General features: G+C 38.3%; 1 protein-coding gene across 11 annotated transcripts in view; it reads right to left on the bottom strand.

Moving 5' to 3' along the window:
- Positions 1-26325, bottom strand: part of pclob (piccolo presynaptic cytomatrix protein b) — a 150131-nt gene that overhangs the window by 23238 nt on the left and 100568 nt on the right. For 8 of the 11 annotated variants that reach the window (XM_088645580.1, XM_088645575.1, XM_088645572.1 and 5 more), the window contains 10 exons: positions 20280-20388; positions 18582-18649; positions 17583-17794; positions 7994-8044; positions 7549-7679; positions 6094-6120; positions 4343-4436; positions 2882-2953; positions 2379-2559; positions 1402-1596 (listed from right to left, as the gene is read on the bottom strand). In XM_088645580.1, the coding sequence (XP_088501706.1) occupies positions 1402-1596; positions 2379-2559; positions 2882-2953; positions 4343-4436; positions 6094-6120; positions 7549-7679; positions 7994-8044; positions 17583-17794; positions 18582-18649; positions 20280-20388 (1140 nt within the window). The remainder of the gene's footprint in view (positions 1-1401; positions 1597-2378; positions 2560-2881; positions 2954-4342; positions 4437-6093; positions 6121-7548; positions 7680-7993; positions 8045-17582; positions 17795-18581; positions 18650-20279; positions 20389-26325) is intronic. The other 3 variants (XM_088645581.1, XM_088645573.1, XM_088645579.1) reach the window with 2 other exon arrangements.

Below are 26325 nucleotides of genomic sequence, written 5' to 3' on the forward strand. Positions count from 1 at the left end.
CACATGCAGACACAAGTGTTTTTGTATTCCTTTAAATTGCGTGAATTTAATTCCATAGTGTTCCGGACACCAAAAAAGACATCACATGCACAGCATCAAAAGGGTCGAGCTTTTTAAAACTGGCTGTTTGTACTATGTTACATATTCTGAACTTTTAAACTTGTACTGACTACCCAAAGAGTTTTAAGGGCAGAGATGTGGGGCATTATGGAGGCTCTCACTGGATATTCTGTAGCAGAACGACTATGAGCAGTGCATCTAAATGCCCACATCTTCCTATGAAAGTGCAATCCCAGCCTTGGTTTCTAATTTTAGGGGTGGGAAGACAGACAAGGTTTTCTTAGAAACAAAGCACAGAGACAGTGCACTTCATAGCTCGATACTTATTGATTTTTTCTGCTCTCCGGAAAGGACCCTTACTGTTTATCTCCTTGCTCGTCTTTGTACACTGATGCATATAGTTTCACTTAAGCTGTATATGCTGTTTAGTCTATATATCTGCAAATGTGCTTATTTCCATCATATGGGCTTAATATACATGTATTTGTTATTTTATTTTTTAAGGAGAGGTACACTCTGGAGTAAATAATTATTCATCCCTGACTATCAGTCATTAGTGTATTAGGGAGTACTACATTCCCTAGATATTGTTTACTTGACCTAATCTTGCTCTATTTTTTAGTTATTTATAGGAAGAAGAACTTTATGTGCCTTAGTTTATTTGATGCGTAAACTGTGTCAGGTTCCAAGATATTATTAAGAGATATAAAAAAGACTGCTTTACCTGTGCTATTGTTTAAGATACCGTTTTAAACTTTATTGATAGTTACCGTATACATAGAAAACTCTGTATAAATTCTGCTTAAAGGACTAAGTCTATAGTTCTATAGAGAAACATAAATTTTATAACTAAAATTGTGACAGTAAAACAAAAGTATCACTTGTGAAGCAACAAAAATACAATTCTGTTTCTGTACATCTGTTTAAGGTTCATTTCCGATTTAGTCTTTAACACAAGCTGACTTTTACTGTGAGGGCGTGTGAGGAAAGCTTGTGCTTTCTCATTCACGGAAGGCTTTGTGTTTCCATTCTCACACCTATGAGGTGGCATCAAATGGCAGCTTGAGGCGATGGCGTTTAGCAATGGTACTCTTTAAACAGCCAGTTTCACTCCCCTTTTCAGAAACAAAAAGGGTCATAAACTCTTCAAAGTGAACTCGGTGAAGTCATTTCACGACACACAGAGAGGTACATACAGAAAACTTGTGAGCAGACTTGTGTTTACAGGAAGTAGAGAGGCAAAAAACAAAGGAGGAGGGGGGCGGGGAGAAGGGAACGAACAAAGGTAGCAACAGATGATAGTTAAGCTGCCATGCTGAGGAAGTTATTTGCGCCGTTTACTTGGTTGAAGGCGGAGCTGCTGTACAGCTGCTTCAGCCGCCGCTATGGCAGCTCCGGCATCTTCGAGGTGCGTCTGAGTTACACTGGTTTTGCTTTGACTGCGAGACGGTCCGTGAGAGCGCAGGTGTCCCTCGGAGGAGGACTTGGAACTGCCGGGGCTACTGTGAGATTTCTCAATAGTGGGCACCTGCATGTCTAAAACAACAGGGCCATGATTCGCTTCACACAGACAGAACACCGCAAGACCGCGCCGTTTTCCTCACTTCTTGCCACTTCGATCCCTCTTCTGCTGGGCCTCGGCCCGCTCACGTGTCTTCAAGAGTGTCGCCACGGCAAGTCGCAATTTTCTGGGTCGCTAGTTGCCATAGCGAGGCTTACTTAGAAAAAAAAAGGGTCTGACAGCAGACTGAAAACTACTTGCATTTAAAAATAGAAAATAAAAACAAATTCAGGACAGCTCCTTGGTGATAACATATATGCCTTCGAACAGATGCTCCTACATCTTACATTGGTTAATTAAGGGTTCAGAATGCATCTTTATTTTTTTGTTTTTCACTTAGTAGGCTATTTTTAATCTTCACCTCATTTACGGTACTTATATCGATTGTTTTCATCTTTTGTGTACTATGCAGTAAAATTTGAACTATAGTCTAAACTCAACTCTCTTTGACTCTCTAACTTGCCTTGAGCTGTGAAAAATAAAGGCAACACATGGCCTCTGAGACACATGCAACCTGGCCAGAACCCCGGCAACTGAGACAGGAGTCACCAGTGGAGGATCCCCTGAACCACCCTACCACACCTAATTCATTACTGTAAGTGCTGGGCCAGTTTGGCGCCGATCCTGTCCATATTCATTGCAAATCAACGCCACATCCAGGGTCTACATAAGGGGTGTTGTACACTCCAGGCAGAGTGTACAGTGAATATGCAATATGTTCACTTTTAAGCTTGGTGAAAATGTAGGTTCTCCATACCCTTGGAAGGATCTGGGAATATTCCGTGACTTCTGCTTTTGATCACCGATGGCTTTGGCGAAGCCTGGTTACTCTGCCCCGAATGAGACCTCCCATGATCGATACTCTCACTCTCTTCCTTCAGGGGATACCACTTTGGTGTGTTGTCAAGGTTGGAGGTGTTAGATAAGTCAATCAGCACCTGGAAATGACATACTGAAATTAGATACACATTAGATAAATAAAAGACCAACTTTAGCCAATTCTATCTGAGAATGGAGGTTTGCTCAGAGAGGAAATTTGCCATGACTCATTCTGTTGACTGTGTGGGTTGGTGAACCTGGTAGGAATCAATCCTTGTACCTTTGTGTTACTACTAGCACCCTACAAAACTCTACCAAGTGATGAGGATAAATTAAGGGCTACTATCATTGTGGTCTAATTTTAATTGTGAAAAAAAAACTCACAAAAAAGCATTTTAGCAGCATAAATTACATATTCTTTTATGATAAACTGCAACTTACTTCTCCGAGAAAGTCGTTAGAAGAGAATCTGTCGTAATCCCAAACAGTCAGTTCCAGGGTCTTCTTTTTCAGCTAGGGAAGAACAGGCACATAAATTAATTAATTCCTTACACTTTCTGTATATAGCCCTTTTCTGGACACTCCACTCAAAGCGCTTTACAAGTAATGGGGACTCCCCTCCACCACCACCAGTGTGCAGCCCCACCTGGATAATGTGACCGCAGCCATAGTGTACCAGTACACTCCAGACACACCAGCTCTCAGTGGGGAGGAGAGTGATGAAGCCAATTCATAGATAAGAATTATTAAGAGGCTGTGATTGGTAAGGGCCAATGGGAATATTGCCAGGACAGCGGGGTTACACCCCTACTCTTTTCGAGAAACACCCTGGGATTTTTAATGACCACAGAGCGTCAGGACCTCGGTTTTACGTCTCATCCGAAGGATGGCACCTGTTTACAGTATAGGGTCCCCGTCACTATACTGGGGCATTAGGACCCACATGGACCGGCTGGCCCCACTAACACCTCTTCCAGCAGCAACCTTAGCTTTCCCAGGAGTCGCCCATCCAGGTACCGACCAGGCTCACACCTGCTGAGCTTCAGTGGGCTGCCAGGTGTGAGTTGCAGGGTGATATGGCTAAATGACAGAATGGGTGGGAGAGCAACTTTTGGCACTTTCACTTCACTGTTCATTTTATTGTAACATTTCAGAAAAATCCTTAGAGATATCCAAGCAGCTGATGTGTTTCCTAACATTGCCAAAGTTCTATCAAAAACAGGAGATGGGAAACCAGAGAACAGGGGGGATAAATTGCCTTGGCCCTCCCATGTGCAAACTGATTCAAAATTGATAAAGAATTATATTTCTGTTGTCCCTAATTATCCAATTATTTTATTTCCTACTTGCTTTATTGGCTTTTCTCTGTATTTACAGTATATGGTCATATATAGACATTTATCTCAGTATATATTTTTCAGGGGAAAGATATGTTCTAAAAGGACTGAATAAAAGGAACTATAGGAACAACCTATAGTTGGGATGCTTCTTAACACATTGCAGTCCTTTATGGTGCTTTTTCCTTTGACGTTTATGACAAAAGTTAGTTAAAATGTCAAAAAGTAACCTAAGCAAAAGCAAAAACACGTCAGATAATGCAGCTATTCTGGTAGTAAGTACAGTAACAAACCAAGGACATAATATTATCCATTTTTTTATGGATACAATTTGCATTGACTATTACAATTAATAAAAGCAATAAACTTCATTATACATTGTACCTTTAAAAGTAATCTCAAAGAGCTTTACAATGTAGAAAATGTGCAGAAGTTGTAGTCTTTCTAGTTACACAGTTAAATAATGGCTAAATAATACCAAATCAAGCTAAATCACAATCAGTGTTAAAATACATTTCAATACAGTGTTTCAATTGATCAGAAAAACAGCCAAAGATAAGCATACCTGCTCCAGATGAATGTTTTTATAAATCACAGTTTGATTCCATTCTGGGTTCAGGCTTTTCTGCACATGCTTTGTTCTTCTCTTGTTCTCGGCACTAAAATCGAATATGAAGAAATGTGACGCAATTTCTGAGAACTACAGAAACCCGAGCTTCAGCTGAAATTGTTGTGCTTCATGAAGATCACATGCAATTTTTAAATCTTTAAAAAAACTACAACAAACCACCAAAAATAACCAAAACAACAGATGCGCAGTAAACAAAATTTAACCCTCCAGCGAAAGCTATGCACAATAAGAAACTGAGAAAAATAAAACCATAGAGGACAGAAACAATGTAATACATTACAGGTAATCTTTTTATAACAAAACACAAATAATACTGCGTGGGTAAAACATCTGCACTCTCTGAGCCAAAACATTGTGTGGCTTTCACCGGCAGCTTTGGTTACAAGTAAATGTTTTTGTTCTAGATTTGGCAGATGATGCTCATTCAAAAACAATTCTACATACTGAACAATATTTTCCACTGGCACACAATTTAATTATAAGCGACTTTATACTTGGGTCACCTGACCCGAGTCAACTTTCAATGCATTCAGGTCAGGTGACTCTAGTGGCTGATCCAGGATCTCAATCCCTTCCTTGGGGCATGTGAGCCTGCTAGCACTAGATGCACAATTCTGTAGGCTGGCACCAGTCCCTGGAGTAATGACGTAGGGAGCAGTCCCTACTGAAACCTTAATGAACGTTACCAATTGAATTGTTTTCTTGCTATGATCTGCTTTTTAGCCTGAGCAGCCCACAAAGGAGAAAAAAGACAACTGTCATGTTTTGGAAGTTTGTGTTTTTTTGTTTTCTTTGCATAAAAGAGAGAGAGGTTAAGGAGAGAAAAAAAAGTTTGTGTTTGTCAAACTCCCTGAGTAGGACATCAGTGAACATATCACTGGTACAAAAAAGCTTGGGAATACCTATAATCTAGAACGTTCTTCTTTAGAAGGACATTTATCTAACTGGTTCTGTGTCTGTTCCATTACTCTTTGTGGAACCACTTGTAAAGGTCCATTACAGTTATATACAGTTGGTCTTGTCCAACTGGTAAAGCATTTATCTTGTTCTGGTATCTGGTATCATCTTGGGCTGATGTTTCTACATACTGTATTGTGATGAAGTTTTTTTCTAATGCTATAACTAATTTATCTGAATAGTTTTGTTCCTTTTGCAATTCACTTTTGTTGAAATACATTTAATGTAATATCTGTTTTACTGTACTATAATTGCATGTTTAATAACCTGAATATCACTTTCTTCTATGAATATACAGTATATGAGCACATGTGCATACAGTACATGATAATACATGATACAGTACATAGTACACATACTACTTTAGTACACAGAAATGTAGACAGATACAGTACCCTTGAGCAAAATACATAAATAGTCAGTTTTCAGAGAGACTTCAGTTTAATATCAAATAAAACATTATGACATGTTTCAGATACCAATCATCTACTGAACTTGTTTTCCTTACCGTATGATCACTGCAACTACATCACACATCAAAGAACAAAAAAAACCCCGCCAATAACAGCATTAAAAGGTGTGCAGTTGGAATTAAATATGATCTTTAGCAGCAATTGTGCTTGAAGACTCATCAGCTCAGCAAATGGAAGCCCAACTTACTAAAGGGAGATTCGTATTTTAGAATGGCAAGCAACCAAGCAAAACAAAAAGGAGAAGCACCACACTACCTTGCATTCTGGACAACCATGACTTGGCTGCATAGATCCAAAGGTTTGCAGCAAAAGCAAATTTGAAAAAAAAAAGTCAGACAAGCAGAAGGGGGGAGAAACCGAGAGAAAAAAATCAGAGGAAAGTAGAGAGAAAGATGCAAGAGGTGATTGAGAACTGTCATTAAACTATACCTGCAAGGTATACAGTATACATCTTTAACAGCTGGGAAGACTGGAAATACTGTCTTTACATTAACAAGAGATCTGTAATGTGGCTGCCATTAAACAGCAGCTAGGGTGCTTGAATGTCAGTGGTTTGCTCAAAGACCGCATTATTTACTGTACTTCAGTCCAGAAACAACAAATATTATCACATCAGACCTTGACCTTAAAGCCTCTAATTTTTTTCATAATTTCAAAAAATGTTAATAGAAATTAGGAAACATCGAAAGAAACAGGAAATAATACCGAAAACACAATCATTACGGTCACTTTAATCCAGTTTAAATTTGATTGTTCAGGAACACCTTTGGTACAAAAGACTCTAACAATTCACCAGTAGTATAAAGTGAAATGTTTTGCAAGACATGCAATATAGCAAAATTGATATTATTCTTTAAGGCTCCAGTATACCTTCAGATTATTGGTTATTAAAAGTTTGTATTACCAATAAAAAAATCCTCAAGTGTATGAATGATACACTTGATATGCAGAATTATGTAAATAAAAAAATAGTAGATATACAAGGGAACAATGGCTATGGCTGGAGTAGAGTCCTCCAATTCATAATTCAGTCTGAGATCTTAATCCAGATATTACTTTATCCAGAATGAGCTGACAAAAAAGAACAAGAATTGAACAGTGGGGAAAAGATCAAAAATCTTAACTACCATTGAACCTGAATTTATACATTCTAAGTTCCCTTCAGAAAGTAAGAAATGTATTGTTTCTAAACAGTTATATGAATAAGAAGATATGCTTAAACTGTTACAGTATACAGCCACAGATTTCTGAAGATCATAGAACTTATTTTAATGTCTTACAAATGAAATGAGGTCTGTTGATACTATCTTTGTGGAAAACAGATATTATATTTAACATTCTGCTAAGGGGCCCAGGACCAGCGCAATGCTCTGAAGCACTTACTCACAACACATCAGTGCTCCTCACACCTCCCTGTGGGGTGCTAAATCTCTAATTATATCCTGGCATGATCCCACATCTTGATTTCTCTGTCTTAGGAAACATCTCTTTTCAGTCCAACAAAGGCAAAACCACCCCCACCCCCCCGAGGGTCCTACTGTATATACTGTATAACACAAGCTTTTGTTTTAAACAAAAACAAAAAAAACACAGCTTTTGTTTAAAGCACCCTATCTTAAGATAATAAGGGAGGGGTCTGGACATTTCAAATTACAGGAACAACAAAGAATAAAAAAGTAAAATGTCAACTTTTCTGAACATGATCCATACCTTCTTCCTGGTAGGAGATACACTCTCACAAAAGGGTCTGAATAGCCGTTGTTGTCCCGGGGAGCAAGGTTTCTTGCTTGTAGAACATGAAGTATGAGGTGACCAAGATGTTTGTCATAATTCACTTGAAGCTTGGAAGGAAAGGAAAATGAGTGATTCCAAAAATGGAATCCTGGGAGCTCTTTCAGATCTCTGCTGTGTAGACCGCTTGTGTTTTCTGTGACATCAATCTATAAAATGTTTATCTGATCGCACATTACACAAAAGTCATAATGTTTTACATTGGCGAAAATAACATAGAGATTAACACCTATGGTATAAATTAATTATGTGTTAATAATCTGTTACATTTGGACAGCTGATTGCCTAAAAAGAGCGTGAATGCTGGTATCAATTTACAAGTCTTTTAAAAAACGAATTTGAAGTTGCCTACGACAGAACTTACCTGGAGTTCACCAGTGATTGGGTGTAACTGGGACTTTGTTGCTTCTGTAGGCTGGAAGAAATTCCATGAAAGTCAGATCAACACATTTGCACTATAAACTCACAAACTGTTCAAATACACAGGTTACAGACATGAATAATTATCACCTGTTTAATTAGTAATTAAAGATGTGCCCTAGGAAAATCAAGGCTTTAGACAAAAGGAATTATGCCAGTTTCACAGATCATTTCCATTGTGTGTTTGGTGGAGATGGTGGAAAATGTCAATTTTTACCACAGAGGTGAAATATGAGCTCACCTACAGTACATGTGTGAAACAAAAATAATTAAAAAGTTATTAGGCAAAATAATATGGATGTTCTCTGCTCCCCTATTCTTGTGCATTCCTTACATTGTAAACTGTGCATGATCATCTTTTAGCTAAAACATTTCCAGCTATTTTATTGAGGACACCCAGCTTGTTTATAGTGCTGAAAAAATATTTCCTTGTAATTAAGAGAAAAAATATTGAGACAGAAGAATTACTACTGGTATACTGTACATGTGTTGGCATACGTTATGATTTGAAGCAATAAACTTGGTTGAGCCACATGGCTCGGCATTGGTTTGCACTAGCAGCTGAATAATGGCAAGCGTGTATAATTTGGACACCATCAGATACCTGTCAGATATGGATGATTGCTTGGGTCCTCTCCAATCTATTTCATTTTACTACAGAATAAGTGAAAGTTTGCAGTATTCATTGCACAAGCAAATATCTCCTGCACTCCAGATGCAACAACACAAATTTGAATCTATTTTGAATTCAAAACCTTAACACCCCTATCAACAGCACCTGCATAAAGAGCCATGAAATAGGAGGTTTCTATTTTATCTCCTTCCACAAAGCAAGTTAGAAGCAAAAGATTAATCAGAGACACTGGGCGCAGTCAACTCATACATAAAATATTTAAAACATAATGTTAATATATGTCTAAAGATAACAGTCCTTCTGCGTAAGCTGTGTGCAAAAGCTTGACATAAAAAAGAGTTACTTGGGAGCTATATTTAGAAATATATTTTGTCTTAAAAAATGCATAACGCAAGATGGTGCAGCAGTTGAGCATAAAAAATCCCCTCAAGCATCACTTTTTAGATATCTTGCGGGGATTGAGGTTTGAGCCACAAGAATAAGATATAAACTAATAATGGGAAAAATGCATTTTTGGGTCAGTTCACAGACTCGAGATTGTGTACTGCAGTGAAAGTACGACATGAAGTGTGAGAGAGCAGCTGAACGAGAGCTACTTTACGTTATTGATAGGCCAGAAACATCCATTTTAAAAAGGAAGGTTTCAGTACAGAAAAACAGCACATAACATTTACAAGGATTCAGTAATAGATGGTGGAAATCATTTAAATGAAAAGGTGATGCATGCTATATTATTGTGTGTGCACGTGTGGGCGAGATGGATGAGCTGACCCAGAATGAGATTTGTCCCAAAACTTAACAATTTTCTAGAAGACCTGCAACCAAAGGAATCAGAAATTGGTTTCTGCATCTGTTTATCACAAACCCACTTCTCGCAATATCCTTTCTGACCGTCTACAATTTCACTCCGAATACTCATCATTTCACAACAAATGCAATACATTATTTACGGGCTAGTCATCTTAAAAAGGAAGGTGTCGGTACAGAAAAAACAGCACAAAACATTAACAAAGATTCAATATTAGATGGTGGAAAACATTTTAATTAAAAGGTGACACGTTATGTTTTGCAGCTTGAAGCTGTAATTAGTTGTGCCAACACAAGACACTGAACCATTATTACATATCTTCATCAATGGTACAAATATAAGTGGAAAACCACGAGCCTACAAGCCCTGTCTGTTCTGTGGCTGGGAGTGTGGGGGTGCATGTTTGGAGCTGAGTGATTCTGAGAATATTTTTTTTTTCTGTAGTTAATTTTTCTCTTTTGTGGGAGTATACTATATAGTGATTCATTGTTGCTAGAATTACTAAAATGTATAAGCAGTTTTTGGGAACAGACTTGGCTGCTAAGTCAAGAGGAAACCTACCTATGTGTCAAACGTGACAAGGAGACATGTAGCTGTAATAAATGTGAGTGTAGTTGTACTTTGGCTACTTGCAGAACCAGCAAGGAAAATGACCCATTGTTTCTGTGGCGATTGTGGACAGGAAGGCTGAAGTGTTTAAGCATCTGTAGAAAAGAAAAATCCAAACACTACACTTGTATCCATCTATATTCTATTCAGGGTCGCAGAGGGGCCAGAGCCTATCCCAGAAAGCAACAGGCACAAGGCAGGATGCACCCAGGAAGAAAGGTGAGTCCATCACAGTATTATACTTTTAATACTAAAAAATGTTCCTTGAGTCTGTATAAGCAAAGGCACTGGAGAAGGAACTAAAGGAGCCCAGAGGAACCCAAGAGCCTGAAGGACAATCCATACCACTGTTCAGAGCGATATGCACCCTGGATAGAAACACCATGGAAAAAGTAACTAAGAGAAGTTGGTCCCAGGAAAGGAAGTAAAATTCAACCACCCAAATGATATCATTCAACAACACTAACAGTATCTCCAGTCTAAGACCTGACTGGGATCTCAGTGCAGGAGCCTTCAGGACACTAACTGACCCTGAAACTCAGACCCTTGTCTAAACTACAATGACTGCCAGTTTGACCAAACGTGTACAGAGAGTGGTGGTTGCTGGAGACTCCATTCTCTGGAACAGAAACCATGAAATTACAACAGTATGCTGTCTCCCTGGAGCAGAGGTTGCTCCAGGGTCATTCGAAGAGTTTTTTTAAGGCAACGAAGGTTTCTGTGTTTCCACGTTGGCACAAACGAGTTTGGTAGAAACACCACTTTTACCTCAGCAGCACCTTTACCTAAACAGCACCTTTACCAAAAAAAAATTAAAAACCTTCTGGAAATGAATAGAAGATCAGGACCAAATTAGTAGTCTTGTCAGGAATCTTAACAGCACTGGAAAAAAGCTGAATAACTTCAAATGCTAACACAACACATGGCTGAGGACATGCAGTGCTGAAGATGCTTCATCATTCTCGGCCACTGGAAACTTTCCATGGTAAAGGCCATCTGTACAGACCTGGCAGAGTGCATCTAGTCATTGGTTGTTTTGGAAAAAGGATCCACAGAGAAATCCAGGAACATTTTAAAGAGAATGGAAAGGGGGAGAAGTCAGAGAAAATCCGAAAGGAAGATATTTGGGATAGAAAGTTAAAAGAAGAGTTCAAGGGAATATAATGAAACAAACACCTGGGTATTTTAACATTTCTACCCAAGAAAAAACTCAGAATTAGTTCTACACTGACAGGCTATAAGAGCTGAACCCTTTTCTTCACAAACGTGAACACTCATGAACTCGAAGGCTCTGACATACTCAACCTAGTCTTCCAAAATTAACAGTGAAACACAGAGCTAAAACCAATAAAGCTCAATCTGGAAGATATTATGCAGAGATAATTATAACTAAAGGCAGCTCTGTGAGTAGAAGGGATGATACTGTAATTCCACATTTTATGAGGTGTCAGCTAGTCAGCAGATGAGAGGAGGGTACAGTGTGGAGAATATCCATGTACTGTACTGCATATTTAGACATGGTGAGAGCAGGTGGGAGTCATTGTAGTTGATTACTTTCCCAGTCTCCACCTGCTTGTGAGTTAATTGTGAAAGTTCCCTGAAAACGTCTGATGTCACATGTCTTTTGCCTTAATGAGTTATTTGTTTTTCTTTCTTAGCGTTCGGCAGTGTGCTTTTGTCTGCACATTATTAATGCACAATCTTAGCATGTAGGCTCTCAATGTATTGCAGATGGGGGTAGGGATGCAGTCCAAAGAGCAGCTCTCATAGACAGTCTTGTATAGACTGTCTCGTATCTCGTATAGAGAAGCATACGTGGCAGTTTTGTGCACCAAACACACGGATATTACTCTTCGGCTTGAATGATCAGCTATGGGGGTGGGAAGCGAGACATGGGTGTTATTTTAATGACATTCTTTTTCATTCTCCTGGAACATGTGCAGATCACTGCCACATTATGTATCCCAGCCTGGTCGCTTGTGGGCTCCAAGCTTGCATGACGGCACTCTCTATGAAAAGATCTGGTCCTATTCCAGTGTAACAATTTGTACTGATGTACTCCTCCAAAGGATGTATCTGTAACAGATTTTTATCCTGTCTTGATTTAGAGTAATCAGAGGGGTGTGACCTCACTTCTGTAACTGGATTTTTTTGTAAATGTAAATAGTGCATTAACTCAGAGCTGGGATGCAGCTTACAGTATGTAGTTTGTTGTTGGTGATCTTAACAGGAAATGAGCAATTACAGTGAACAGAGTAAGAATTGGGACAAGTGAAAATTGTTCGCTGTGTATTAATAAAATTTGTATTTCAAATTTAAAGATTAATAAGAGGCAAAAGTAAAGAATTTAGCTTTACAGCAGTATTTTTGTGTTCAATATTTATGCTTACTTACAGCTACTGTCCCAATATCTTTTCATGAGGGAGGAGCAGCTCAGAGCTACACCCTAGACCAGACATGAACTGCTGGACATCTAGAGTAATCCCCAGCTAGCTGCCAAAAAGATCATATCAACTAAAGACTCCCAGTCTGGCATCTTTGGCCAAATTGGACAGATACTGTTATACAGTACATTTCAATAAAATCTGGCAGGAGGTTGCTGCAAGTTGCTGCATTTTTAGCTGCATTTATTTTTTTCTGACCATAGTAAGGTAAATCTTAAATGTATCATCTGGCAACCTAAAGAGTACAAATTGTAGTGGATTTGGAAAAAGTATTTAAGGATAGGATAAAAACAAGTCTTTCCTTCACGGAGACAGTGGTGGGATGTACTGTAGCTGACGTGTGGGCAAGGTGTTTTTGTCAGCAGTAATGCACACATGACAGAGTGCAGCTAGAGTCATTAATCTTCTGGAGCAAAACATCACCGAATTCCTAGGAACTCTGCAGGTTGCTTGTAAGCCTGATGGTGAAACAGAGAAGACTGGCAGACTTGTTAGATGGGTGCAGGGTGCATTGAAGCTGTCTAGATTGCAGGCCTTCTAATAGGTGGATGCACGTTCTCAGGTTGTCTTTGGAAAAAAGAAAAAAGCAGCTCAGCGGAAAGTATTCCATTCCTTAAAGACCCAAACTGGGCAGCAGCTGAAAGGGCCTGAGGCAATACAGATTTATATGGGACCTGTACCGGGTGGAGCTGTGGAGAAGCTGTGGAGAGTCTGGCAGTTCCTATAGGGTCTGGCCCAGGTTCACAAAGAGGTAGAAGTAGCAGCCTGAGAAAGATCTGGGCCTTCAAGAACTCACAGTGACCCTGCAGAGGAAGCTCTGCATGGCTCCTTGGCATCTTATGGGGAGAGACCTGTCTGAAGTTCTTGAGGAAAGCATTCTTGACAAAGAACTACTGTACAGTACCTATCAGGTTTTGCTGTGCAGTTTTAGTTTTTAGTGTTGCCCAAGAGGGAGATTTATGTGTCTTAAAATGGCATCTTGTAAGTTTTCTAGATTATAATATACTGAGCAAGACATTGGCTAACACTCTCAAGACTGTATAGGAATCTCACGGCTTATTGTATACCAAACAGAAGTATTTTTGATAATGTGTTTTTACCATAATCTGACGGTGATCACTAAGATCTTTGGTTTTTAAGCGGGTTTTATTTCCCTGACAAGAAGAAGCAATTTGATCAAGTATCATACTAATTTAATAATATATTGTTATTTAGGCCTTTTGTGTTTGGCCCGGATTTTGTGAAAAACTGAGCTGCTCAATAGTAACAAGTTCAGTGTGCTCAAGGTGCATAGCGTGTTGAACCTCTTCTCTACAGTCCAGAGGGGTATCCAACAAAGATATATAACTTTATATGGGGTCTTGTATTCCCTGTACAATGTGCATCTACTTGAACAGCTACAATGTCTCTTACATAGGGTTTGTCTAGTCCTGATAACTCCATCCAAACCCTTAAACCCGTATTGTGTTTGTCTACAACTCTGAGTCGGGATATTACAACTCTGAGCCAGTTCCAGGATATATTCAAGGGGATGCCACCAGCTGAAGCTAACTAGGGTAAGAACCATGCTTTTCCTTTTTTCTGTCCTGAATAAGCAAATAACTGAGTCAAGACATGTAAGAAACTTGAAGTACATGGGACAAGCTGACATGACGGTATAGGCATTAGAAGCAAGAGGGAGCAAAGTGTGTCAGAAAACAGTACACAACCAGGCCCCTTTACTTGCCAGGAAATGGTGGCGCATTACAGAGGAGAGGTTGAAACAGGGTTTACTGGGGATGATAGTGTAGATGGTGATAGGGGTGTTCGGCAAGTAATTATGGTTTGAGAGGTGTAGTAGAGAGTTTATGGAAGAGTTCAAAGAAAGATTAAGCCAGTTGATCCATATTCCCAAGGATTAAATTGGACTGTGTGTGGTGTTTGACAGGACATTCACATGGAAGAAGTCTGGGAAATGGCAGAAGAAGATGATGTTTTTAAAAGGTAAATCTGCTGAAGACAGGACTACAAAGAACCTGAGCCATATGTCATCTGAGAACAGCAAGGCTGATTGTGCTCACTCAAAGTGCAGCTCTGGTTAAATCTTTCACCGTATGTGGGTGTAGAAAAACATAATCTTGCGGTCAGCCACAGAGTCATTACACAATAACAGTTCTTTCTGAAAAACATTTGTAGCGAACGTCATAATTTAAAACTTGGAGTCTGCTATAGAGTTTCTGAGACTACTAAAGAGTTTTCAGCTGGTACTGTAGATGTACAGAGGACATTTAATGTTAGTTGTAAACACTACGCTTGGATGAAGATTACTAAGAATTGCAGTTCTTTGGCCAGACTGGATGGTTTCTACAGACCTGAACATAATTTGACATTTTTAAAACTGGTTTCATCATCGCAAATGTTTTTCTTTCTGATCACAGTTGGTCCTATCAACTGTACTACCCCGATATGTTAAGTCTTGAGTTTCCAGTGGTTTATTTAATGTAATTTACTTGAAGATCAAAATTGTAGAAATATTTTTCTGGGAAAGATGTACGAAAAACATGTTTTTTTCTTTAGAGCCATGGTGGGGATGTATGAAAAGTACCCATCCAGTCTTTCTCTCTACAATACACAAATAATGTTCAGAATGTTCAGAAATAAATCCTTAAGAGAGATATGTAGGCAAAGATCTTAAGAGACCCAGTGACCCATAGACTACAGCCCAAAAGGCAAACAAGGGGCTTGTAGATGTTTGGGACTGGTGAAGGCATGCTTCCGGAGTTGTGCAGAGATGAAGGCATCCACACATTAGCTCTTAAAATTGGACAAAAGTTGATAAAGTAGAATGGAATTAATCACTCTGACGTCTAAGAACAGGCATTTCAGCACTATACGGAACTGGACACCAGCATCCTTGCTCTGAGTGGATTTGGGGAAGGTTAAAAGATCTGTCTGTCAAAAAGTTGAGTATGAGTTCAAAGTGTCAAAAAATAGGGCAGTGACAGAGTAGGTGATGCATCCATATCAATCCTACTACATTCCCAATAGCTTCATATTTGATTACCTCTTTTTGAACAAGGTAATTATGACTGTCACCAATTTTTTTTAGTTCAATCCCAGTATCATGTCCCTCGGCCACATACAACTCTAGACAGGGTTGATCAGTGGACTTATAGGAAGTTCTTTAAAGCCTTTACATTCTGTTTGTGTTTTAATAAGAAAATCCTGTTGCTTTATTGTGACATCTTTAGTGGTTTGAAAATCACTGGTACGTTAAGTACCACATTTGTGGTGAAGCAATAGATTTACCAGACATGCTCTCCGTCAGAAATGCTTTACTCTTTAGCAAGAAAGCTCCTTGTCAAAGAGCACCAGATGGCATTGCCAGGACTGGCTGTTTTCCAAAGACCACAATGCAATGATTGAAGTCAGAGTATGTGTAGATGACATATCGGTACTTACAGTACATTTAAGGAATATCATGAATGTTTTGAGAAACTGCCCAATGCAAAGATTGACTGGGCCAAGGGTAAAAATGTCAATCGATTCTATATTTACCAGCAGGGCCTAGGTAAGGCTAAAGAGAGGTTTCAGTATTTCGTGATATAAAGTAGCAAATTAGATGTGGCTTAATTGCAGAAGAAATTGACCAGGGTGGTAGAGAAGATCAAGGGTAGATGTCAGAGGTGGAAATGTTTGTTCCCTCAAATTATAGAGCAGGGATGTTAATAATATAGCTGCCTCATGTCAGTCCGTCTGTACCTAGCCCACCAGACCTTTAGTTCATCAGATTCCATCGGTACAGTTCGATTTGTTTGCATGTGTTACACTGAATACAGACAGAGCATGCTCTGTCTGTCACTGGCTGAGAGTAGACAAGGTCTGAGTGATGTGTTTAACAGGATTGCAGATTTTTATCTGCAAGTCCTACAAAGGTTGTTGGACTTCTCCGAGTATCTGCCTTGACTACAAATTGTCCTGGCTGTCCTGCAAGAGGTGGGGGAACTTGAATTTGGAAAAAAAAGTTTCTTTGAAATACATTTGAATAAGCAAGACATGATTAAGTTGCTGCAGTATTATAGGAGTGTTTTTTAAGGCCTGGAAGTTTTCTGGACAGTAATTGTAGAGATAATTAATTCGTAGAACACTGAAACATTTAGAAGACTGGAAGAGCATTTGGTAACTAACCCTTTTCAGCAAAGCCAGTGTACAGGGTATTGTCATTTCATTGGCCACAAAGTAGAACAGGATTGGTGAAAGAAAAGTTTTTACTGGATCTCAGAAGATACTGGACATGTGGAGGAAACCTGGCTCCCTGACTCTAGAGCTAAGACTGCTTTCAGTCTTTTAAATATTTTTTAAAATATCTTTACTTTGCTGGCAAAGAACAGCAGTACACTACTCAGCTATTTTTATCTTTGGACAAGCAAAGATGTCTATTATTATGATTACTCTAAGATTTTTGCTCTTAAAGGTCATGCAAGGCAGTTTCTCGCTCTGATATGACATTTTTAATGATACTTGAAGATTTTGTGAGTTCATGAATTCATGTGGGGTATTTTTTCATTGTAAAAACGTGACTGTTACTGAATTTGTGAAAATGCATAACTGTATGCAGTATTCATATTTTACTACACATACAGTAAGTGAATACATACAGTAAATGAGGTAATTAAAAAGCAACATTTGTTCATAAATGTAAGGAGCTAAAATTCTGATTACAACTGCTATAAAATTCTTGTAGAAATGGAACCTCGTCTTATACTGTAAATGTGATGAGTTGTTAAAATTTCAAATTATGTAAAAATGTCATTCACTTAAATCTTTATCTCAGAGAAAATCTGCTTATAATTGCAGAAACTTGTCACTCACAGGTTTAGTCCTGCTGTTTTTACACTGCAATAACTTTTTAAAACTCCTGATTTTCTTGTCAGTCATTCACAGAAACCTGATTTGTTTGGATAGGTTTTAGTTTTTGTGGTTTACACTTTACACAGTCTAATTCGGCATGCACAATGACTGCACTAAGCACACGGTCCACATTTCAAAATACTCCCACCTTGCTGCTGTGTCTTTTTTTGCTGACAGAGGGGGAGCCAGGCTGACCAGGGCTTGGGACAGCACTAGAGGCGGCCGAAGTTGTGCCTGAATGAGTGAGGGGTCCTTTCTCTGTGGCTGACGTGACTGTAGAAGGTGCCTGCTGTTGAGAAACCTTCTGCAGTTCTGCTGCCAGTTGCTTAGGATCAACTCCTGGAGACCTTTGTCTTTCTCCTGCGCAAACACAAATTATTGAGAAATAATTAAATGCTACAGGTTGTTTGAAATGGAATGGAATATTGTGCATTGCCTATGTCATTCGATTGCTTGTGCAAAAGTTTTCATTCATAAAAACATCAGAAAACAGAACAAAATAGAACCAATTATTCATTTTATTTCTTTTCAATAACATATCCAGTAGTGCTTCAGCTGTTCAATACGTAGGATTCAGTTTAACTGTGCCATGAAACACAGCATTTTTAATATAACATTTTACACTAGTTAAGGACAAGCAATCTAACACTTAGACAATTTCAAGACTTATTAAATACACTTACAGACTCTGTAATCTCAGTGGAATATACGATACTTGAACCAGCTCCATTGTAACATAATTTTCTAAAATCACATTTTCTAAAGCTATTTCAGTGATCACCCCACATTCTGCAATCCATGGGGCCATAAATGCACTTTTTTAAAGTCTGTTTTCTATTTTCTATTTAATCCTTTCTTCAGGTTATCACATTGTCAGACTAGTGTTAGAAGATCAGAATTAAACATGGAAAGCTTAAAAACTTTTCTACTGCTTCACAGTTCTCATTCAGCACATTTTGAGCCTGTTTATCCTGACAAGCATCTCTTAAGGTCCGTTAATGCTCTTGTGTGCACAGAGTACAGATCTAACCCCCCCCTAAGAAATCAGTAGTCCTCCTATAAATGTAGAGCAAAGCAACAGCAGGTGAACAATGATAAAACAGGGAAACAATGTTATCTGGGATTAATGTCAACATTTTCCACCTACCAGCATTTGTCTGGTCATGAAGCTCCAAAAGCTGGGGATTTTCAGAATCCGACAGCATATTCAAGTCCCTTACACAAAGGCGAGAAAAAAAGCATGAACAGCTCTCCTGATCTAGTTTAATATTCAGTGATTATGAGAAAATGAGAGCTGGTAAAAGAGAAAACAGCTCTTATGTATGGCCCATTTTGAACAGTTACAATTCACTCAGGTTGGTAGTAGAAAAAATCCATAGAATTATACTAAATTAGAATCTCAAAGGATTGTGGAAAAAAAACATTTAAACCTTTTTCAATTGATTTGATTTCTGCTGTTTTTTTGTAGCTGCACTAGAATCCAAATTGTAGTCTTAGCTCCTTGAGTCATACCCAGCAAAACATACAGCATTGTATCATATTGTAGCTAATGTTATTATAAATGTATTTGCAATAGCGTTTATATAGTAAACTTTTGCAACTCACAATACCGTACTAAAACTACACTAAATATATCAGTTCATGTTTTTGTCCAATCTGAAGTACTCTACTGCAAACGATGATAAAACCTTTTTTTAATCTGATGTTATTTTACAGCAATTACATTGATCAGACAAGACAGAATTATAAACTGTTTTCTAATACATATCCAGTAGGACCTAAAGTAAAATTAAATAGCACAATCTAATATAGTTTTATTAAAGCAAATGCAGTCTTCCTTCCCCATAGGCACAACTTTAACTATTAAACGTCTAGTTATAAGTGTAGCAGGAACTATAGCCATACTAATGTATTGTGTATTTGTATATTGTTATATACTTTTTACAGTATTACTACAATACAATATTGTTTGGTTGAGTAAATAACTCAACTAAACAATACCTGTACATAAGTGCTATAGTAAAGAATAATACAGTTTTTAAAATGTTTCGGCCGTGGAACTGTCTTTACACCTGTTGTGTTTCTTTCCTGCTCTTTTCAGCATGGAATACACCTTTAATTGTTCCTTTGCAGCTTACGCATGCTGAGGCAGCTACCCACTTGGACTCTGTTTTTAAAACTGCTTGTTGAGACTTATGTACACCTACAAAATTGACTATAGTGTCACTACTCTTAGAAAGAGTGTATTTTGCCATTAAATACTGTATCTCACCATTGAGCCTTCTTGTGAAAATACAGTAGTTAGCCACTCTACCTATAATAATGATAATGTTTCTTTATTAGCCCTATACAATTTCTTGCATTAGGAATTCGTCTTTTCGCATACCCCAGCTTTTCTCCATGGAGACACAGACAGGGAGAAGCTTGGGGTCAGAGCACAGGGTCTGCCATTGTACAGCGCCCCTGGAGCAGTTAGGGTTAAGGGCCTTGCTCAGGGGCCCAACGGAGTAGGATTCCTCTGCCGGCTGTGGGATTTGAACCGGCAACCTTCCAGTCACAGGCGCAGATCCTGAGCCACAGAGCCACCGCTCCGCCCATATTCGTCCAGGTTCATACTATCAAAGTTAACCATTCATCAAGTACTGTATCTCCTCCTTCAGCAAAAGTTGCTCATCTGAACAGTTTACAGACAAATCGGAAGAAATAAAGTTCTAATTATTTTATGCCAGTGCACATCTGTGTAGAACAAACTCCTGTCTGGTTATTCGAACATCAGAATGTTTAACTCCTATTTTAAAAAAGCCATGAAACTAGCACTGAAATTGGAAGATGTGGAGTGACTCACAGTCTTACACAGATTTCAGCTTCCCCACATGGTTGGCTCACAATGCTCTGCACCTCTTCGTATGTTTTGCCAGTCAGAGGGATTCCATTCCATTCCAGAGCCTGCATTCCTGGAAATTAAGATAGGGTGCTTTATTACAAAAAAATCTGGATTTACTCTGCCATCTTATTTTTTTCTCCTTTGTGCAAATATCACATCATGCTCTACTTCTACATGTTAAAAGAAATATTACCTTGATTTACATGGGATGGTATTTTGCAATGGGAAGTGCCAGTACTTTTGTGGCAATGCCTATATTCAAATACTATTGCTAAGTAAAGGGCAGAATTACAAGAAACACAAACCTGACAGTGTAAAATACATACCTGGTCAGCAATAAACGATAGCATACTCTCTGTAGGGCCACAGTGACACAAACTCAAGTGCTTAATTCGCTAGAAAATCTTCACGCCCACATTCTAGGCTGAATATGTGTTTATACTGTATATGTAGTTTTATCACAGCAAAAAAGGAAAAACCCAGCACTAGTAGGCAACATATTGAACAGTGTTCAATTTATTAGTGGAAAAATTACAGGTTATGAATAATAAATTACTGAAAAATCTTGTTTCAAATACAAAGTACTTTCACTTATTTGTGCAGATACTGTATGTGTTATATGTAGAGACAGACATATATAATATATATTCTGAGCATCAAAAGAAACTATGCATTACGTTTTTAGAATAAAAAGTACACCAATTCATCTGCTACAAAAATTTGTCAGACTTGCTAACTTTTGGATTTTGCTGCCGTTACAAGTATGTTTCTTTAGATGCACAGTTTTTATAAACATATATACTGTAGCTACAAATTAACACGTAAAGTGAATCTTTAGTTGCTGCAGATATACTTTAAAAGATTATCATTTGAAAACATTTATCTAGGACTGTGAGTCACAGTGTCGTGAGCTTATTTCCATTTGCACTGTTTGATATGCTTGCTGTTCTCACACCTGACAAACTGGATAATCTACTGTAGATTGCACACATCACACTATTCACAGTAGTTACAGTATTTCACAATTCATCTCCTGGTTCACTTGTCAAAATCTAACATTTTTAAAAAGCCCTATATTCTTCAAGTCAGACAGTAAGTTAAATACAAGAGTATCGTAGTTCCCTTACTGAGGGATGCAATATTTACATATCCATTTATATCACAACTCATAGGCACAATAGTTAGTTCCTTTATAATAATTATCCCTATTTTAAATAATAATTTACACCTTCAGGAAAGAATTGGGAAACATGCCAGAGAATCTGAAAATTAATTTTCAAAGCAGATTGCTTATTTTAAAACTCACAGCAAACACAAAAACACTCCTTTGAACCACCACTTACACAAGTGAAATTGAGTCTTCTGATATGCCCTTTGTTTACGACGTAAATCATGAGCTGTGACATAAAAATATAATAATCAAGACACATGAAGGTAATTGTAGAATTGTGGTTAATGAGCACAGATATTTGAAAATAAACATTTTTCCACTCATCTGCAATACAGTACATTCACATTAGCAACTGGTGAGTGGAAACTTCTTAGCTGATACTTTGAATGTCAAAGAAATCTAGTCCTCCATTCATTCTGTGAGTTTCATACCTCAGCCACCTTTATTTCCTTATTCAATTTCAGGCATGAAGCTTTCTAAGAAATTCATGTTTTTCTTTAATTAATTCCAACTGCGTCTTTGTGATGAAGCTCTAGAATTTTATTTTTACTATATTTTCATACTAAGTTCATAGATCTTTCAAGATTACCTCTATCAATGCACCTGGTTGTGTAATGGATAATAGCTTTGTGCTGACAACAAAAACTACAGTGAAATTACACCTTACGAGATGTAATATCCAGTAGAATAGCTAAAAATAACGAACAGTAATTTTTCTCCTCCTCACCGGTCACGCGTGACATTTTCTAACACTTTTACATGGACACATGCCATCAAAGGTTGTTCCCATTATCAAGCACATCCCAAGGAAAACAGGAGCTGGTCATCATGGAGGAGGAGTTCAAAAAACATCCCAAAAACTAGAGAACAGCACCACAAATAAACCATCACCTTTTCTCCCTTTCATTGAGACCATTTTGGATCAATAAATTAAAAAAGGCAGTCGAGACAATTGTGTGTTCATATCTGCAATAGTTGTAAGCATTTTTATAATAACAAGTTTCCTATAATAGTTAAAAATGCACTAGATTCACATATCAGTTATAAAATATGCTGTTTTGCAAAGATATTTGAAAATGAAAATATCTGTGTCTCTTAGAGATGTCATAATGTTGACTGCAGCAGGACCAGTTAACAAAAGAGATAGGCATAGGCAGATGGAGAGTACTGAGTTCATGTACATTTAAGAACAAATCTTTTTATATAATAGATGTCATTATATTATGTACCCAGGTACACTTTCTTTGCATATAAATGCATAATTATTTTCATATAAAGACTTTGAACTGTTAAACTAAGTGCAGTTATTCATTATGTAAATTGAGATCCACTAAGCATATAGGGACTTTTACTTAGAAAGAAATAAGCTTCTCATCCATTATCCTCTCCATGTCTACAGAAGTCTCATTAATGATTTTAAGTCAATTTTAGAAGGGCCGTAAGAAGGCAGTATCTTCTCACAATAGGAATTATAGGAAAGTCAAGTTATCTCTTACAAGAGGATGGTACCATAAGTTCACGATGAAGAAACATTAATTTCACATTGGTAACCCTGATGTATTGGGCTGGCTGGATGCGCTTTAATCTTTTTTATATATTCTACGTGTACTGTAGACAGTTACAATTTATAGACAATATAGTGTAAAAAAAAGATATAAACGAATTAAATGGTTTGAAATCACCTTTTCGGAACAATGTGTTTTACACCCCAAACGAGTCAGAGGGGCAGCCTAGAATGGGCATACGAAGCCAGCCATAGATCATCAGGCGATTTGAACAAGAAAATCAATAGAGCCCGAAAAATCAATCTCATGTCACAGAGATTGAACGTTCACGGCATGAAAAAATAGACCTTGAGCTGTTTCAGACAGGCGCATATTCTAATATATGTGCACGCGATTTGGCTGAGTCAGTGCCCTGGGAGCACACAGACCAGAAACATAGTAGGAATGCACTGACTTGTATTGAGAGCAGAATCTTTTAACAATAGATTGAATTACAATTGCAGTATCTTTTAACAATAGATTGAATTACATTGAGGCATACTGCACTTTTTAACCAGATGAACAAAGTCAGGAGAAATTCTCATTTGCAACAATGAACTAGAGATTAACCATTTAAACAACAGGGCTGTTTGCTCACAGTTACTCATGGCTACAACCACAGCATCTCACCCACGATGTGAACTCACAGCCCCCCTCTGTTGAGCCCAGGGCCTTAACCACTACTCTAAACACTGCTGCATGCTTACAACCCGTGGGTAAAGCTGAGGAATCAAGAAGGACAGCCAGAGAATTTCAATGTGAAGGTTACAGCGGACAGCAGCAATAATACTTATTGAGAATGGAGAATCAAAATGAAACTGAGGCATCTGGTGTGAAAGGAAAATGAGAAATTATACATTAAAATGTAACGCCGACATTGTAGCATAGGGAAAAGCCCACACAACTAAATTATTTCCACACTGTGTGATCCAGAATGTATACATATTGGACAGCTATTGTTTTAGTGCGAACTGTAACTGTAATGACACTGTCTTTAGCCATGTACAGTACAGTACGTCTTCATATTTCTTCTGAGAATAATGTATTTTTGTGTTTATGAAATCTTGGCTTTTAGGACCAAAGTTTAGTGAGGCTGAGGAGAGAAGCAAGAAACAAGTAATTATAAATCTGGGGACAATGTTCACTGTCGCTGCCCTCAGTCAAGTGGCTTACAGGAGCCACAGCATCATGGTATCCTTGCCAAGCAGTGCCACCTGAGATGGCATCAGTTCAGGGACTTTCCAACAGACGTGGTAGTTTACCTACCACCAGGGAATATGTGGGAATTTAATTTCTGTTTCTTATCTAAACATTTTCTGATATTCAATATTTTAGAACATGTATCGAGGAGCTCATGTTATACGTGTTCAAAATATACCATATCACTTTTCAATAAATAGATAATGGCACATCTGGAATTGCTGACAACGAAAAAGAAGAACATTTTCTAGAATTATTAACAACTTTATATAATTTATTAAGAAATACACTTAAATTGTTATTATATAAATCACTTTAAAATAAAACAGATTCCATTAATTTCACTCTGTATTCATAACAGAGTTCTATTCTTTATTGTTCCTTTATCCAGTGAATTGAGAACAAACTCTTATTTAGAGAGGACACTAAGAGACACATTTCTACGGCCTGGTATTTACTGGAGAACTCAAGATTATAACACACAGTGTTAACACAGGCTTGCTGCATACTCCTACAACCTTCTGTGAAAAACAAAGCTTGTTCTCTTTTTTAACATTTCTCCTAATGTTTCAAGTTCAAATCTGTGATTAATGTTTCATTGTTGATTTGAACAATTTTGTCACTAAATCTAGTGAAACCATGAATACTTGCTAACAAATGGCATAATATGTTTGTTACCAAAGTGTTTTAAGGCTATCACTAGAAATATACAGTAGCAAAGTAGAAAAAAGCTACCAGCTTACCGAAATTGTGTACATCAATCATGCTAGCATTTTAACAGATAACCACATCCTTTGAACCAAAAGTACTGCAAAACTGAACGATTCACTTTTATACAGAGCTTGTAAAATTGAAACACTCATCTAGCAAATTATTTGTAATTCTTCAAGGCTGTTGCTGTATGACTCAGCATCTGAACACTTCGCATCTTTTTGTACAAACAACTTTATCACACAGCACTGTAGATTCCTTCTCAGAATGGAGTTACTTCTTCATTTTTCCACATGTACTGTATAAATGTAAAGTATGTAATGTAAGGTACAGTATATAACCAAGAGGCAACTCAGACGTCTCTCGAGGCTCTGCCCCCACAGTGCTGTGAAATGCCAAAAGTGAATTAATATTTGTGCCCATGATTCATAGCGATTGCATGTGATACAGAGGACTACATTCACTTTAGGTTTGCTATAGTTGCAAGTCTTGTTTTCTCAGACGCCACTCAATTACCACACAGTGAGGGACGGCACGTTTGAGGGATGTGGTAGTGCTGGGACCATGCGGACCGGGCCTGGGGCGGAGGTGGCCCAACAGGAAACACAAAAGAGGCAGAGCTCCAGGATACTTGGCCATTTGCACGAGGTCAGCTCGTTAATTAGGCCCTAGTCGTTAGCTCTGCCTAGATCCAAGACATCTCCAGCTCACTCCCGCCCCTCATAGCAAGTCCCGAGCCCTGGTCTGGAATAGGCTTTGTCAGCCCCAGTCAGAGGGAATCACAGGAGCAGAACAGACAGAGAAGAATTTGGGGGAACACAGATTGCACCCCTGGACACAGGAGAGAACAACATATGGGGACAGTACAGGTAGCAGTAGAGGAAGGCTCCAGCATTGTCTTCCTGTCCCCCTACATACTACTGAGAAAGGGTAGGAGGGGTGTATAATGGACTACATTGTTTGGTTCGGCTGGGACCGAAGGCGATGCCTAAAGTCTCTGAAAGACCTCACGATGTTTCTGCTCTGTGGCGGTAGAAGCCACACCAGGGTACCAGACGGAGGAATAATGGTGCTCGACTCCTCTTTTGGGGCATTTGGGGTTTTGGATAATTGGCTATCATGAGGGCTGCTGTGTTTCTGTGTGTGTATGTGTCCTCTGTGGCAACTGTGTCATGCATTCTGTGTGTCGGTAGGCAGTGGCAGGCATAGTAACATTTAAATTAATAGGCTGTAATAAAACGGGGAATTATGTAGGATAACTGTCTTGTCTGATCTATGGGTGTACTGGTGGTTCTGGGAGATATAAAGATCCTGTTGCAGGAGAAAGACTGTTTGAACACCCTGAAAACTGCAACTTTAGGTGTCACAGTTGGCTACAAAG

This window comes from Lepisosteus platostomus, chromosome 9 (assembly GCF_059453375.1).
Source record: "Lepisosteus platostomus isolate fLepPlt1 chromosome 9, fLepPlt1.hap1, whole genome shotgun sequence".
NCBI lineage: Eukaryota > Metazoa > Chordata > Actinopteri > Semionotiformes > Lepisosteidae > Lepisosteus > Lepisosteus platostomus.